Source organism: Acinonyx jubatus, chromosome E4, assembly GCF_027475565.1.
Source record: "Acinonyx jubatus isolate Ajub_Pintada_27869175 chromosome E4, VMU_Ajub_asm_v1.0, whole genome shotgun sequence".
In the NCBI taxonomy this organism is placed as follows: Eukaryota; Metazoa; Chordata; class Mammalia; order Carnivora; family Felidae; genus Acinonyx; species Acinonyx jubatus.
In genome coordinates, this window is record NC_069395.1 from 29,038,963 (window position 1) to 29,054,107 (window position 15,145).

General features: G+C 55.5%; 1 protein-coding gene across 1 annotated transcript in view; it reads left to right on the top strand.

Annotated features, from left to right (window-relative positions):
- CACNA1S (calcium voltage-gated channel subunit alpha1 S) overlaps window positions 1-15,145 on the top strand; it is a 65,011-nt gene that overhangs the window by 39,524 nt on the left and 10,342 nt on the right. The window contains exons 22-32 of the mRNA XM_027074648.2: window positions 231-338; window positions 2,679-2,731; window positions 2,989-3,135; window positions 3,609-3,810; window positions 4,290-4,448; window positions 5,790-5,900; window positions 6,616-6,699; window positions 12,355-12,411; window positions 13,245-13,373; window positions 13,573-13,638; window positions 14,235-14,326. Of these exons, the coding sequence (XP_026930449.1) occupies window positions 231-338; window positions 2,679-2,731; window positions 2,989-3,135; window positions 3,609-3,810; window positions 4,290-4,448; window positions 5,790-5,900; window positions 6,616-6,699; window positions 12,355-12,411; window positions 13,245-13,373; window positions 13,573-13,638; window positions 14,235-14,326 (1,208 nt within the window). The remainder of the gene's footprint in view (window positions 1-230; window positions 339-2,678; window positions 2,732-2,988; window positions 3,136-3,608; window positions 3,811-4,289; window positions 4,449-5,789; window positions 5,901-6,615; window positions 6,700-12,354; window positions 12,412-13,244; window positions 13,374-13,572; window positions 13,639-14,234; window positions 14,327-15,145) is intronic.

Here is a 15,145-nt window from a genome sequence, read left to right on the forward strand (position 1 = left end):
GGGCCTGGGTGGGACCCCAGGAGCAGGAAAAGAGAGGCTGCAAGGGCCTGATCCTGGAAACCTCCGCCCAGCCGTTGCTGGGGCGCGTGTTGCACCCCCTTTGCCAAACGGGGGTAGGGGTGAGGCTGGGTGGCCATGCTTCCCCACGAAGCTCCCTCTGCCCCCACCCAGCTGGGAGGCAGCAGGGGATAGCAAGGGCGGGATGTTGCCGACCTGGTGTCCCTCCCCAGCACGTGGTGCAGTGTGTGTTTGTGGCCATCCGCACAATCGGGAACATCGTCCTCGTCACCACCCTCCTGCAGTTCATGTTTGCCTGCATTGGCGTCCAGCTTTTCAAGGTGAGCCCCACCTGCCCGGGCAGCTTTGCCCCCCCTTCCGCAGCTCTGGTGCCAGCTCTGAGGCTAAGGCAAGAGCCAGCCCGTTCCCCACCCTCTAAGCAAAGGGAGCCCCAGACTGTGAAAGCAGATGTCCTCGAGTGCACAGAGTTGTGAGGCTAAGCTACCTGGAGTCTGGATGAGGTTTCCTAGGCGATGCCCCTTCCTGGCCCCAGTGGCTCTGCTGGCCACCATGACCGTTGCACCTGCTGTCTTCCTGGCTCTCCGTGGCTTCTCCTTGAGGACCAAGCCCCCTCCCCTACCTGCCGGACCCTGTCAGCACCCCTCCCCGTTATCAACCTCCCCCACCCCTCCCATCCTGCCAGGCCTGTCTAAAACATGCCCCCCAGCTCTAGCCCCCATCCACTCCACCTTCTTCCGTCAGCTGGACTTCAGCACCCCATGCTTCTGGCCGGTGTGGCTGGCATCATTCATATCTACCAGGAGCTTCTGAGGGAGGGAGGCCATCATTCTACCCTGGGAGCCGCCTCGTTCTGTCCTCACTTTCCTGGGAGGTCACAGCTATGCAGTTCCTCTCTAGGAATCAGCCCCGCAAGGCTCCCCTTCCACCGAGCTGGTTTCTGGATGCCTCTGCCTTTCATACCATCTGCAGGACACAGAAATTGGTATCCGAGTGCTCCAACACCCTGACATTTCCTTTCATGACCCAAACCGCTCCTGTCCCCCGAAGGATGAAAACACAATGACGTAACTTCAGTCAGACTTGGGCAATGACATCATCGTACTGTCATTCATTCATTCGACAGCATTTGTGGAGCATTCTTCTCCGGGCCGGCGTCTCGGTTAAGGCCGAGAGGGGGTCATGAAGCAAACCCCACAAGTCCCTCCCTGTGGGCAGGGAGCAGGTTTGGGGGGAGAGCAGTCAAGGTGGGGTTCCCTGATGACCTTAAGGGAGATGGGTCCTGTTGGTTACTGTCCTGGAGGGGTGGAGGCATCCCCTTGGAAACCGCCTCCAGACTGAGACAGCTTAGCCTTCAAACCTCAGTTACCATGATTGGCATGTGACCTTCCCCTCCTAGTTCCAGCAGAGGGCTGCCCCTCCCCTCGAGCCCTGCCCCCTCCTCTACCAGGGGCGCTGGGTGTATGTCTCACTCCTCCCTGACCCTGGCACCCAGCCTGGGCCTGGCATATAGGCGGCCCACAAGACACGTTCCCTGGAGGAACGAATGAGCGGCCCCCTCCTCTGGCTCCTGTGTGCCTTCCAGGCAAGAGCAGCTGTCCCTCAACCCCCCCCCCCACACTGATCCCTGCCCCGACCCCTGTGCTGTAGTCTCTCATCAAAAGACCCCCAGCTCCTGCCCACTCAGATAATGCCCAGACATCAGTTACAAGTGGCATCTTACCCCACGTTTTACCCTGTGGAAACTTCGCATACATTCCACATTACATCAAGAGTTTGCTTCCTATATTAAATTGGGTGTTTTGTTTCAAGTGCCCAGAAACCTGCCCAGTGACAGCTGTGTCCTCTCCCTGCTTCTCCCCCAATGTCACCTGCCTCCCCTTCACCCCTCTGCTCTGGCAACCGTAAAGGGGGGTGTGGCTGGAACAGCAAAACCCTGCAGCGGGCAGGGCCTCTGAACCGTCAGCCAGTCCCATATCCTTGGCTGAGGCAGCTCTTTCTCTGGGCCTCTGAGGGGACTCGACCAGATGCTGTGAACTTCAGGCTTCATGTAGCTCCATTCGGGCCTGGCGATCACTCCTTTTCTTCACACAGACTCTTCTGTGGGTGCCCAGTCTGTGATGTAGACAGAAAGGGAAACTGCTCTGACTGTAATCAGCACAGGGGGGCACAGTGCCCGCCTCTTCAGGCCTCCGAGTGGGGGTGCAGGACCCCCGTTCCACTTTGAGATGATTTGCGCCCTCAAGACCCGGTTGGGCTCCGTCCCTGCAACTCTTACTGTGCCCTGTGTGCCCTGTGGCCGCCCCACTGGAAGGAGAAGGAAGGGGGGGGCAGCCCTTCTTGGTCTGTCATGGGGAGACCTCAAGAGGGCTTCCCGTAGCAATGGGGGGCAGGGGGCTCCCTGAGGGAGGGGCAGGGCCGAGCTGTATCCATATTTCCTTCCCCTCAGGCCCAGCCTGTTCAGGAACTGGCCTCTCAGCCGTGACAGCCTCGGGCCTGGTAGGGAAGCCCGCAGGGCAGCTGAGGGAAGGGATGATGGTGAAGGAGGAAGACAGTGCTGGGGCCCTCTTTCCACATGCCCTGCCACTATTCACTTCCGTAGCCCAGTTTTCAATCTTGTTTCCATGACAATGTGTGTCTCTCCCTCCCTCTTCTTGACACAGGGGAAGTTCTTCAGCTGCAATGACTTATCCAAGATGACAGAGAAGGAGTGCAGGTGGGCTGAACTCTGCTGGCTGAGGGCACGAGGTGGGACAGCCACTGCGTGGGGGACCTTGTGCGAGGGGGACCTGGGGAACCTAAGCCCCTAGGCCCAGGAAGCGTGTTCTAAAGGGTCCTTCCTTGGGAAACTGTGGTGAGGGAGTGCCCAGCAGTGTCCCCTCTGGTCCCCAGTCTACAGGGGATCAGAGGATGTGGGTGGAGAGGGGGCAGCCCAGCCATGCACGGTGGAGTGACTGAGCCTCCCCACCCCAGGGGCTATTACTATGTGTACAAGGATGGGGACCCCACCCAGATGGAGCTGCGCCCCCGCCAGTGGATACACAGCGACTTCCATTTTGACAACGTGCTCTCGGCCATGATGTCACTCTTCACGGTCTCCACCTTTGAGGGATGGCCTCAGTGAGTGAGGGCTGGGGCCTGGGTCCAATGCGGGCATGGTGGGGGCAGTGCCAGGGAGCCATCTTGCCCTTCTGCAGCCCTCACCACTCCGTGCCAGGCCCGCGGTAAGCACTCAACAAACCCACCAGCTGGGAGGGTGTGTGGAACCAGTGTGTTGACCGGCCACCCTAAAGACATCCTGACCTGGGCACTCTGACAGAATGTCCCAGTCCCCCAACAGGTGTAGGCCTCTGTGACCATGTGGGGCGCCCTACTGATTGATTAGGGTAGATGGGGCATCCCACGGAAAGGCAGGCCCTTTCCAGGACCTGTCCCAGTCTTTTCTGGCATGGTCCTAACTTCCCTTCTGGTGCTTGATCGTTCAGAAAGCTCCCTCGGGTCCCTGTGGCCAGTGAGAGAAAGCCTGTCCTTCCTGGCCTGGCTCTCTGCCTCATCACCCCTGTCCAACCAGTCTCTTCTCTGTCCACCCCAAGGCTGCTTTACCAGGCCATAGACTCATACAAGGAAGACACAGGCCCCGTCTACAACAACCGAGTGGAGATGGCCATCTTCTTCATCATCTACATCATCCTCATTGCCTTCTTCATGATGAACATCTTTGTGGGCTTTGTTATTGTCACCTTCCAGGAGCAGGGGGAGACTGAGTACAAGAACTGTGAACTGGACAAGAACCAGGTGCCTGGGCTGAGGTGGAGAGCAGACTCAGCAAGCCTCCTGCCAGCCTGAGCCCTAGGCTCTGACCAGTGAAGAGTCCTGGGCCTGGGGTAGACCCCAGAACCTCCATTTCGTGCCCAGACCCAGCCTGCATACACTCTACCCCCTTCCCAACCCATCCCCAACATGAAGCAATACAAGTTGGTGCTGTGGGAGTCTTCTTGTGGAACCCTCGTGATGCCCAGAGAAGGCTAGTCCTTCAGAGCCCCTGGGTGGGGCTAGAGCCATGTTAGAAATGGGCCGGGATAACTCAAGGGGAACCCACAGGCCCACTGGGACTCGTCCCCTAAAGAGTCCCGCAGAGCCCGTCAGCCACGAGTTCCTGGCCACAGCTGCTCCTGGCTGACCAGAATGCAGGGTTCCCTCCAGCCCATGCATGTGAGTGTGAGAGCAAGGGAGGGGCCGTCAGTGCTGACCTGCCCTGTGGTGTTGTGTCTCAGCGCCAGTGTGTGCAATATGCCCTGAAGGCCCGCCCGCTGAGGTGCTACATCCCCAAAAACCCATACCAGTACCAGGTGTGGTATGTCGTCACCTCCTCCTACTTTGAGTACCTGATGTTTGCCCTCATCATGCTCAACACCATCTGCCTGGGCATGCAGGTAAGGGCGCCCCCCAGGAGATAAGGGCCGGATGGACTGGGGCCAGGGGCAGGGCAGGTGGGCGGGGCAAGGTTCCCGTCTCCTTCCCCCAATATACTTTTCCTGGCACCTCCTATGTGCCAGGCACTGTGTGGTGAGGTACTGCGGGGGAGAGAGAAGTTCCCTGGGCCCAGGCCTGGTTGCCAGGCACCCAGTAGTTTATTAAGAAGGCATTCAGACATACAAATAGCTGCACAAATCTGCAAACAGGAGATAGCTGTGCAGAAGCACACGGCAGCGTGGGAAGTAGGAAGTGCCTTCTCAGTTTATCTTCGGCTGTTGCAAATCTGCATGATTGAGTTGGCTGGAATCTTGGCTGCAGTCTCAAGAAAAATGGCTTTGATATTCACAGAACAGGTGTCTCTTAGGAGTTGAGCATACTTTATAGACAATATCACAATCAGCAGCATCGTTAGCAAACCTTAATTAAGCATCAGATCCCTTAAGCCCCGTATAAATAGAATTGCACAGCTAGGCTTCCTGGCCCTAGGCAGACACATCCAACAACAGGACTCCGCATTGCCAGGTGATGAGGACATGGAAAGTGAGTCGCTGGGCCAGCAGGGCCAGGTCATACAGAGGATCGTGAGCAATGGCTTAAGTTTGGGCTGAGATGGGCAGCAGAATTAGGCAGTCCGGCTAAGACAGGGTGGGGTGGGGGCAGCCCCCAGATCCTTCTGAACTACCTGGGGAGGTTTTATGGAAGAAGCAGGAGTTCATCGACTTTCCAAAAAGACCACGAGGTTCCTGGCAGGTTATATAAGGAAACAGAATTAAGGAGCATCACAGTGCTGGGTCAAGGGGGCTAAGGTTATTGCTCTGACTGCTTCACCATCCAGGGGACAGTGTGCACGAGTGTCAGCCTGGTGAGCTTGGTGGCCCACCTGTACACCTGTAGCTGGTGATAATGCCAGCTCTGGCATCAGCATTCTTCTCTCCTAGTTCTGTGCCCAAATGACTAGATGGAACCTGTCACAGAGTCCTGCTGAGGGGCCTCCCCCCCTGGTCATCCCATAACAGATCTGGAAATAAGCTCTGACCTTGCAGTCCCATGTGTAGACCAGCCTGCTCAGCAGGACCTCTCCTCCTCCTCTTGCTGTCTCTTTGGGGAGAGGGGGATCCATTAGACTTGGTGGGGATTGCCAAAACAGGCACCTGGTTTTTGGAGATTTCAAAAAAGTGGGCAGGAAGCCTGAGGAAGAGGTTTGGGAGCTGCCTGGGAAGGGAATGGGGCTCTGGGATGCAACCTGCGGGGTAGGGCCACTGGGCCCTTCCAGCCCCCTCTCCTGTGCCTCTCCACAGCACTACAACCAGTCAGAGGAGATGAACCACATCTCAGACATCCTCAACGTGGCCTTCACCATCATCTTCACCCTGGAGATGGTCCTCAAGCTCATGGCGTTCAAGGCCAGGGTGAGTGCTGGGGCACAGGACAAGATGAGCAGATGGCACCTGACAGGACAGGTCACTTCTCGTGCGCCCCCACCCCAGTGTCATTCTACTGAAAGCCCCTTCATCCAGCACTTCTGGTCCCGCCCTGCTCACCCCTTTGCTTACTTCCACCTTTAGACACAAGGCATAAGGCATGCAAGGTATTCAGGCTGCCAGAACTGGCTGATGACCGGACAGATGTTGGCTGCCTCTTCCCCAAGCCCTTTGTTGAACCTGCCTTATGTTCCCTGCCTGCCCTTAGGCTTCTGAAGGGGGAGTATCTCACTGTGTCTTTGGTTCCCCAGTCCCACTCCCACCTGGCCAAGCCCAGCCAAGCCCAGCCACACTCTGAAAGGTCTGCCCTAGCAAGCTCCAGACAGGGCTTCAAAGCTGGGGAGGATGAAGGAGTTCCCCATCCGGATCAGGATCCCAGATCCTGAGTTCTCAACCATTCTGTCCCTCCTCTCTGACCACCTCATGCTCTGGAGGAAGGGAACTACAGAGCCCAAGGGAGAGGGGTACTGGAGTGGGTGGGCACGCAGGAGCACTAGTGGCAAGTGGGGCCACGCGCACCCCACCTTGGCCTGGCTTGGCCATTCTCCATTACCTTGGACGGGGACCATCACCTTCTGCTGGCCACCAAAACTCCTTCCCCCTAGAGCTCACCCTCTGGTTCTCCCATGGCTGTCCTTCCCAGGGCTATTTTGGAGACCCCTGGAATGTGTTTGACTTCTTGATTGTCATCGGCAGCATCATCGATGTCATTCTCAGTGAAATCGACGTGAGTATCAGGCAAACAGAGCCATCCCCGGGGTGGGGTGCAAACACTTGTGCAGTCCATAGACATTTGTGGGGTACCTGCTGTGTGTGCAGCATGGCGCCCCGGGGGTCTACAGAGATGGAAATGACAGGAGTCACAGCCTACAGAGCAGACAGATAACTCAGATTCTAGGCAGCCATCGTGAACGCACCAGGCTGTCCAAGGCAAGAGCTGTTATGAAAGGGAAAAGGTCTCCTCTGGGTGGAGTGGTCAGGGAAGGCTTCGCGGAGATGGTACAAGCTGAAAGTGGGTCCTAAAGAAAGCGAGCTGGTGACCGGAGGTGGAGAGAAGAGCAAACACCACAGGCAGAGCTGCTGTAGGGGAGGCACAGAGTAGGAAATGAATGATAGAAGATTCGGGGCACACCCAGAGATCCGGTTTAGCAGAAGCACATGACTGTACAGAAGAGGGACGAGGCGGGGGGTGGGGGGGCGGGCAGGGATGCCTGGAGAGGTAAGCAGTGGTGAGGGGGCCTTGAACTTTATGTAGCAGACAATGGGAAGTTACCAGAGGGTTTGGAACAAAGCAGTAGAAGGACTAAAGCTGTTATGGAGGAAGTTATTTATTTAGTCTGCAAATACTTATCGAGTACCTCCTACCCATGCTAGAGATAGAGCAATAAACAAGAACATGGAGGCCAACAGACGATAAAAATTCTCTAACATGGCAGATATGCTCAGTGTGTGTTATAAAGAAAAATAAACCAGGGTAAAAACTTACTGGAAGGGAATGATGGGTTGGTGCCAAGATGGTATCTGAGTGACAACCTGAACAAAGCAAGGGGGTAAGCCATGCAGGTATTGGCACAGAGTGTTGTAGGGAGAGAAACAAGTGAGTGCAAAGGCCCTGAGGTTGAGGAATAGGAGGAGGCCCTTGTAGCGGGTGTGGAGAATGGTAGAGATGAGGTCAGAGACAGAGGGCAGGTGCCAGATCACTTAGGCCCTTGAAGGCCATGGTTATGATCCTGGGTTTTATTCTAAGAGAGATGAGAGCCCTTTGGAGGGCTTAAACCTGGTCTGACTTTAGTTCTAAAGGATCCCTCTGGCTGCTGTGTTGACAGAAAGCTGTGGGGGACACAGGGCTGGCCCAGAGAGAGCCACCAGGAGGGTGTTGTGATAACCAGGAGAGAGGTGATGGTGGCTAGGGGGCTAGCTGTGGACGTGGTGAGAACTGGACACATCCTATTTATTTGGGAGTTTGAGCTGACAGAATTTGCAGCTGGCCTTGATTTCGAGTGAGAGAGAGAGAGAGAAACAAATCGAGGGTGACTACCAGGATTTTTGTCCAAGCAATTGAGCTTCCATTTACTGAGATGTGGAAACGGCTGCAAAGCAGGTGTGGGGCAGAAGCCAAAATTTCTGTTTTAGACACGATAATTTAGGATGTTTACGAGGCATCCGGATGGAGATACCCAGTAGGCTGGGATTTATGAGTCTGGAGCTCAGAGGCTAGGGCGGGTCGGAGGTATAAATTTGAAGATGGTATTTAAAGTTGTGGGGATGGACGAGATCTGTGGAGAAGGGAGAAGGTATTTAGAGAGAAGGGATCCGGAGGCTGAGCCCTGGAATGCTCCCGTGCTTAGTGATTGGAGAGACAAGGAGAAACCAGCAAACAGACTAAGAAAGAATTGGCCTCTGAGGCAAGGGAACCAAAAGAGAGTGATGTCCTGAGATCAAGGAGAACAGAAAAGTCAAGGAAGATAAGAGCTGAGCATTGACTTGAATTTTGGCAACGGGGACCTTGGCAGGAGCAGTTTCACTAGAATTATGGGGAAGAATGCCTGGTTGCCGTGGGCTGGGAAGGGAGAGCAAAGAATGGAACAATTCCTTTGAGGTGTTTTGCTACAGAGAGAAATAGGAGTTAGAGAAAAATGTGGAGCCAAGGAGAGTTTCCTTGAAAATGGGAGAAGGGGCATCTGGGTGGCTCAGTCTGTTGGGCCTCTGACTCTTGATTTTGGCTCAGGTCACAATCTCATAGTTCATGGGGTTGAGCCCTGCATTGGGCTCTGCGCTGATGACCTGGAGCCTGCTTGGGATTCTCTCTCACCCTCTCTCTCTCTGCCTCCTGGTCTCTCTCAAAATAAATAAACTGGAAGAAAACAGAAACAAAAACAAGAAAAATGGGAGCATATCCTCAGGCTTGCAAATATCTGGTAGTAAGGAGGTAACTACTGGAGCAAAGTCTTTGAATAAATGAAAGGACTTAAGACCCGGTGTCCCAGGGGAGAAGTTGAATTTCAGAAAGCTGTAGTTCGTCCATAGTAGAAAGAGGGTGTGCAAAGCAAACGGGCATAAAGCAATGAGAGTCAGGGCTCGGATGGCAGGAGAGGAACAGAAAAGCTCAGAGGCAGCGGGATTTGGTGAATGTGACCCTGTGGCCATGGGAAGGAAGGAACCCAAGGTGGCTCAGCACCTCCTGAAGAGAAGGACTTGGGGTGATGCGCTCACCGTGATTCTGTTCTGGTGCTGTGGGTTTGGATGCTGGGTACACAAGTGGAAATGGGTAGCAAGTCATTGGAAATGCAGGAGAGGAGCCAAGTGTCACTCTGCATCTGGCACATGGTGACAGCCCCATCAACATGGGCTGGTCCCAGATGCATGGAGGTGATGGTTCAAGCCTCGAGTGGGATGAGCCAGCTGCGAAGGAGTTGAGATCCTGCAGAATTGAAGCCAGCAAGGCCATAGGGTTTGTGATTGGAAGCCATCCATGAGCAGGGTGACAGATTGGCACACTGTGGGGCTGAAACCAGTTAAAAGGATGCAGCAGTGACCAGAAAGTGATAAGAAGAAAAAAAACCCAAAAAACATCAAGCAGCTATGAGTACAGGAAACAGTTTCTGCCAGGAGGTTAGGTGAGGTAGTTACTGGAAAGTGGATGTTGATTAATACAGGGAAAGGGAGACCATAGACAGAGCGAGTGCAGAGGAGAAATTCACAACATGTGAGAGAAGAGATTGTTGAGGAAGTGATTAGAGTTTTGGAGGCGACGGCAAAGGACACGAGTCAGAAGACTGGAAGAGGAAGAGTGTAAGCAGAGGTGGCAAGAATCACGAAGGGTGCAAGGGAGCAGGGGGATGGGGCGGAGGGAAGAGGGCGTTCATTCTGGGCAGTCACAGGCGTGTCCGAAGCAGCAGGCAGAATCCTCTGCTGGAAGTGAGGACAGGACGGCGGGTGTGAGTGCAGGAATTGACCCTTGAGGAATAGCCAATGTGATGAGTCCATCTGCAGGAAGAACGACGGGGTCTCGGGTGGGCCTAGTGAGCTCAGTTTCACCCTGGAGTAATGCTCGAGGAAAGGGACCGGACCCCTGATGTGGTCTTGAGGGCCGGCACATTGGGTAGAGCGTCTCAGCGCAAGCAAGGGCGCTATAGAAATGGCAGGACAAACGTCCAGGCTGAGTGGGGAGGCAGATGGCTGAGGGTCACTGCAGGGTGAACGAGGGGAGCAGGGGACAGGGAAGAGGAGATCCAGGAATCAGAGACAGAACTCAAAAGACGGCTTCCCTCTGGGCAGAGTGCCTGCGGAGGAGTATCCTAGGAAGGATGTGGAGAACACTCGGCCTTCTGAGCCACCCTAACCGTGGCCATAGTGCGATTCTGCTCAGAGGTGGCTGGTTTGGCCATGGAGGTGCCCAGCTGGGGACTAGCCCCAAAGCCAGGAGCCTTACCCATGCATAGGGCTTCTTAACTTTCCGCTGCCTGATGATAAGCACTTTACGGTCTGCCAGCCCAGGGGTGAATCCTATGGAGAGGTGGGGGAGAGGGCTGGCACTAAAGACACCCGAGAGGGGGCGGGGAGTGGGGGAGCAGCTGAGGAAGAGTCTGGAGCCTGTGAGGAAGGAGCCCTCACCCTGAGATTCCTTTAGGCTGAAGCCCTGGCAGGAACAGCACTTTCTGGGGACTTGGCTGCCTCGCTGTCTGGGGGAGGGCTTGGCCTGGGAATCCTGTTCACCCCCGCGTGCAGAAAGACAATGACAGAGCTCTACTCAGATCCTGAGGGGGTGGGGCAGACTAAGGGCTGGATAGGTCCTGGGCAAAATCAGTGTGTGTGTGTGTGTGTGTACGCGTGCGCGTGTGTGTTTGTGCGTGCGCACGTGAGTGTGCATGCATAGGTGGGTAGGTGGGTGTTGTAGATTTCCATCCATTTTGGGTTTCCACTGGGAAATAGCATCCCAAAGACCTCATGGTTTGATTCTCACCAGCAAAATTAGAAGAGAGAACCCCAAACAGCCAAAATAAACAGCCTGAGATCTGTGTAGAGGAAGCCTGGATAAATCAAAACAGTTTCTTTGGTGGTGGAGGACCCAGAGGGCATCGGTCATTATTTGATTTTTAGGAGCAGATGTACTAGTAATGGTTCCCTGAAGTCATGTTAAGACTTCAAATTTGAATGTTGATTTACATTCTTGACCTACAAACCGGGGAGCAGACTAGGGCAACCCTGCCTGTTAGAACTTTCTGTAACGATAGAAATCTTCTGTTCTGTCCAGTCCAGTAGCCACTAGCCATTCGTGTCTGTGCATCTAGTGGTCACTTGAAATGTGGCTAGTACAACCGAGGAGATGAATTTCTAATTTTATTTAATTTTCACTGTAATTCAGATAGCCACATGTGCTTAGTAGCTACCATATTGGTGGTATGGGTCTAGAACACTGGTTCTCATCCTTGGCTGCGTATTAGAATCACCTGGGATGCAGTTTAAACCCCTGGAGCCAGGCCCATCCCCTAGAAGCAGACTTAATTGGCCTGGGGGGCGGGGGGGAGCCCAGCAAAGGAATATATTATTTTAAGTTCTCCAGCTTATTCTGATGTGCAGCCAGGATTGAGAACCAGTGGTCCAGGGAAAAGCTGCCCAAGAGAATGTTGCTTGGTGGGGAAACCAGTATACTGGGAACCAGTCCACCCACAAATAATTGCAAGATGAAACAAGGACTTCCCCTGTCCCACAACTGCGGGACAAAGGTTTCTCCTGAAAGGTGGCCTAAGAGAGAAGTTTAGAGTAAACAGGAGAAAATGCGGCTCTCACACATGCAACTCCTGGCCCCTATGATGGAAGCCTCGGCCCCGCTCCCAGGTCCGGGGCAGAGAAGCAGCTGCGGTGGGGGTCTCAGACTCCCCCAGAGGGCCTTAGCCCCTGGAGGATGGGACTTCCATAAGGGCCTCAGTGGCACAAGGGAGCCTTGCTGGACCCGGGGAGAAAGAGGGGTGTGAGCCCCCTCAGAGTGATGAGCTGGTGTTTCCAGGGTGTCCCCGCAGGGATGGCCCCAGTATCATGTGACCCAGACACACAGGAAGCACCTGAGCCCCCTGTCAGCTGTAGGCACATCCTGGAGATGGGAAGGGACCTGTCCGTGTCTGGTCTTCCCTCCTCTTCTTGCTCCCTTGTCCCCAGCCTGTTGCCTCACTGTTCCCACAGCTTCATCCTCACACCCGCCCACCCCACCCCTGATTGGCAGCCACTCGGGGTCTTCATCCCCTGCCGCTCTGTCTTTTCTCTCTTTAACTCTTCTGTGTGTCCTTTCTGACAACCTCTCCTCACCTCCCCCCCCCCTTCCCACCGTGTCCCTCCTCCTCTCTCTCTCCTCCCCTTCCCCTCCCCCGGTCTCTTCTCTCCACAGACTTTCCTGGCCTCCAGCGGGGGACTGTATTGCCTGGGTGGAGGCTGCGGGAACGTTGTAATTCCAGGCTGCATGAGCCTGCCCTGCACGCCCGCCGGCTCTCTGCCCTGCAGCTTGCATGCTCAGGCCTGGCCGTGGATTGCATGGGGTGGATCCAGCACTGAGGGCTTCCTTCCCTAGAGCAGGGCGCCCTGGAGGGATCGGGTTGGGGGTGGGGGGCGGGGAGCGGGGCTCTGCGGTAGACTGTGCATGGATGTAGTGGCTTTCTCGGAGCCCCGGGAAACGGGGCGAAGGGTCTCTCTGGCTCCTTCTGTCCAGATGGGAACATCCCGAGAGGACTGTGACTGCTAGCTGGCACAGGACCTTAGTGACCGTTCGCTGGCACGAGGTCTCTGGGGACACAGGAAGCCTGGCAGGGCTCTCCCCTTCCAGAGTTATCCGGGTGTCTAAGGCTAGGCTTGCCTGGCTTAGGACAGCCATGTGCTGAGTGGGGTGGCGATGTTGATTGATGGTGACAGAGCAGCCAAGCTTTAGGGAAACTGCGCTGAAAGGGTCCTCTGCTCCGTGGCAGCTTGAGGAGAAGGTGAGATAAGGCAGGAGGCCCCAGAGGGACAGGCCCGGCCACAGCCTCACCTCCCTGTTGCCCTCTCCCGAGAAGGGGCTTACCATGCTGCTTGGCCCACTCCCTCCTCTCGGCTAAACAAGCCCAAAGCCTTAAGGTGGTCCAGCGGCAGTTCACAGCAGGGGCCGTGAGGTGGGGGTGGAGCTGCCCCCCCAATCCATGGAAGACTTCCCAGCACACACACGTTGCCCCTCCCTCCCCCGCCTGCCCCTTCCTACCCCTGTGAGATGCCACCTCCAGACTGACCTCTGGGGCTGCCGGCCCGCAGGACCCAGACGAGAGCGCCCGGATCTCCAGCGCCTTCTTTCGCCTGTTCCGGGTCATGAGGCTGATCAAGCTGCTGAGCCGGGCAGAGGGAGTGCGCACTCTGCTGTGGACGTTCATCAAGTCCTTCCAGGTGCGTGTGCCCAGCCTACCTGGCCAGGGTCCGAGCCAGGTCTGCGTGGGGGCCGTGGTCACTGCACGTACCTGGAGAGGCTGCGAGGGACATCCGTCCAGCCCAGGGGAGAGCCCTGGGGCGACCACAGGGTCCGCAGTGAGCTCGGTGAGGGTAGGGCGTGGAGCCCTGTGCACTGACCCTCCCTCCTCACCCCCAGGCCCTGCCATACGTGGCCCTGCTCATCGTCATGCTCTTCTTCATCTACGCCGTCATCGGCATGCAGGTGAGAGGCAGGTGGGCCCAGGCCAAAGGAGGGATCTTGGTCAAGTGGGAGGGGGCGTCGGTGGACCCCGGAGAGGCCTAATTAGTGTGGAGGTTGGACCCTCCGCCCTCCCTGCATCTTCCATCCTGGCCACCAGGGGCGTAGCTGTGAGTCTGAGAAAGGAGACTGTACCTTCTCCCCGATGCTGCAGTGCTGGTCAGGTGGGAGCAGTCCGGGAGGGGCCTCGGCATGCAGATCAACAGCAGGGGCCAGGCTGTGTCTCTCCCAGGCCCTGATAGGCGCTTCAAGTGGTCCCAGTCTACCCTCCAGTGTCCCCTCTCCCCCACATTCCCTACACTGAGTCCCCAAGTTGGCTTGCTGTTGGAAAAACCAGTCCACTCTTGGGCTTTCCTTGGGCTTGATTGGACGAACTTCACCCAACCTTGAAAATAATCTAACTGATTTGGCCTCGGGTGTGCTGTGGCCTAAAATAAAGGGGATTTGCAGGAGGTAGGGGTGGAGGAGGGGAGTAGGTCAGGTGGGAGAGGACAGTGGGGCCTGTGCTGAGGGGAAACTGTGACTTAGGTCCCAAGGTTGGAGCCCTTTGTGATTTGCAGATGTTTGGTAAGATCGCCATGGTGGACGGGACCCAAATAAACCGGAACAACAACTTCCAGACCTTCCCACAAGCTGTGTTGCTGCTCTTCAGGTACCAGTCTCCTTTTGTCCCCACCTTGTCCCCACCCTCTGACCTTGGCCTTTGCTTTGCTCTACTCTACATTGCAGGCAGGGCCGGCTTCCTGACCCTGTGGCCTGAGCAGCCACACAACACAGTGCCCTCATTCAGAAGAGCTAAGGCTCAGGGTGCCTGGGTGGCTCCGTTGGTTAAGCTCCTGACTCTTGATTTCTGCTCAGGTCATGATCTCAGTTCAGGAGATCAAGCCCCGTGGGACTCTGTGCCGACAGCTTGGGATTCTCTCTGTGCCCCTCCCCTACTTGTGCTTGCTCTATCTCTCTCTCTCTCTCTCAAAATAAATAAACTTTTTAAAAACTTAAAAAAAAAAAGAAGAGCTAAGTCTCTCCTGTCCCTGTTTTGAAATGTTTGATCACTTTTAGAAGTTAGCTGCGCTCACCATTATGCAACCAATGCCATTTTTAAAATCATTTTTGAACAAATGGCCCCACATCTTTGTTTTGCACTGGGCCCCAAAAATGGCGTAGCTGGTCTAAGTAGAGTACGGTATATTCCCCTGATTTCATCCCACTGAAACAGGAGACAGAAATCACATGTTCCTTCAAAAGAGCATGTCACCTTGGTCAGCACAGGGCTCTCCTGTGTGACCCCCCACCAGGGAGTTGAACCATGGATTGATTTTGCCCCTTTTCTTTAGTTCAGCTCCTACCTATAGTGCTCCTTAAGGGATAGAGCAGTGGGGCCGCGGCACAGAGGGGAAACTGAGGCCTGCCTCACACTGAGCTACTTGGTGAACCCAGGGTTCTGAACTGCTTCCTTTGGGTTGGGGGACCA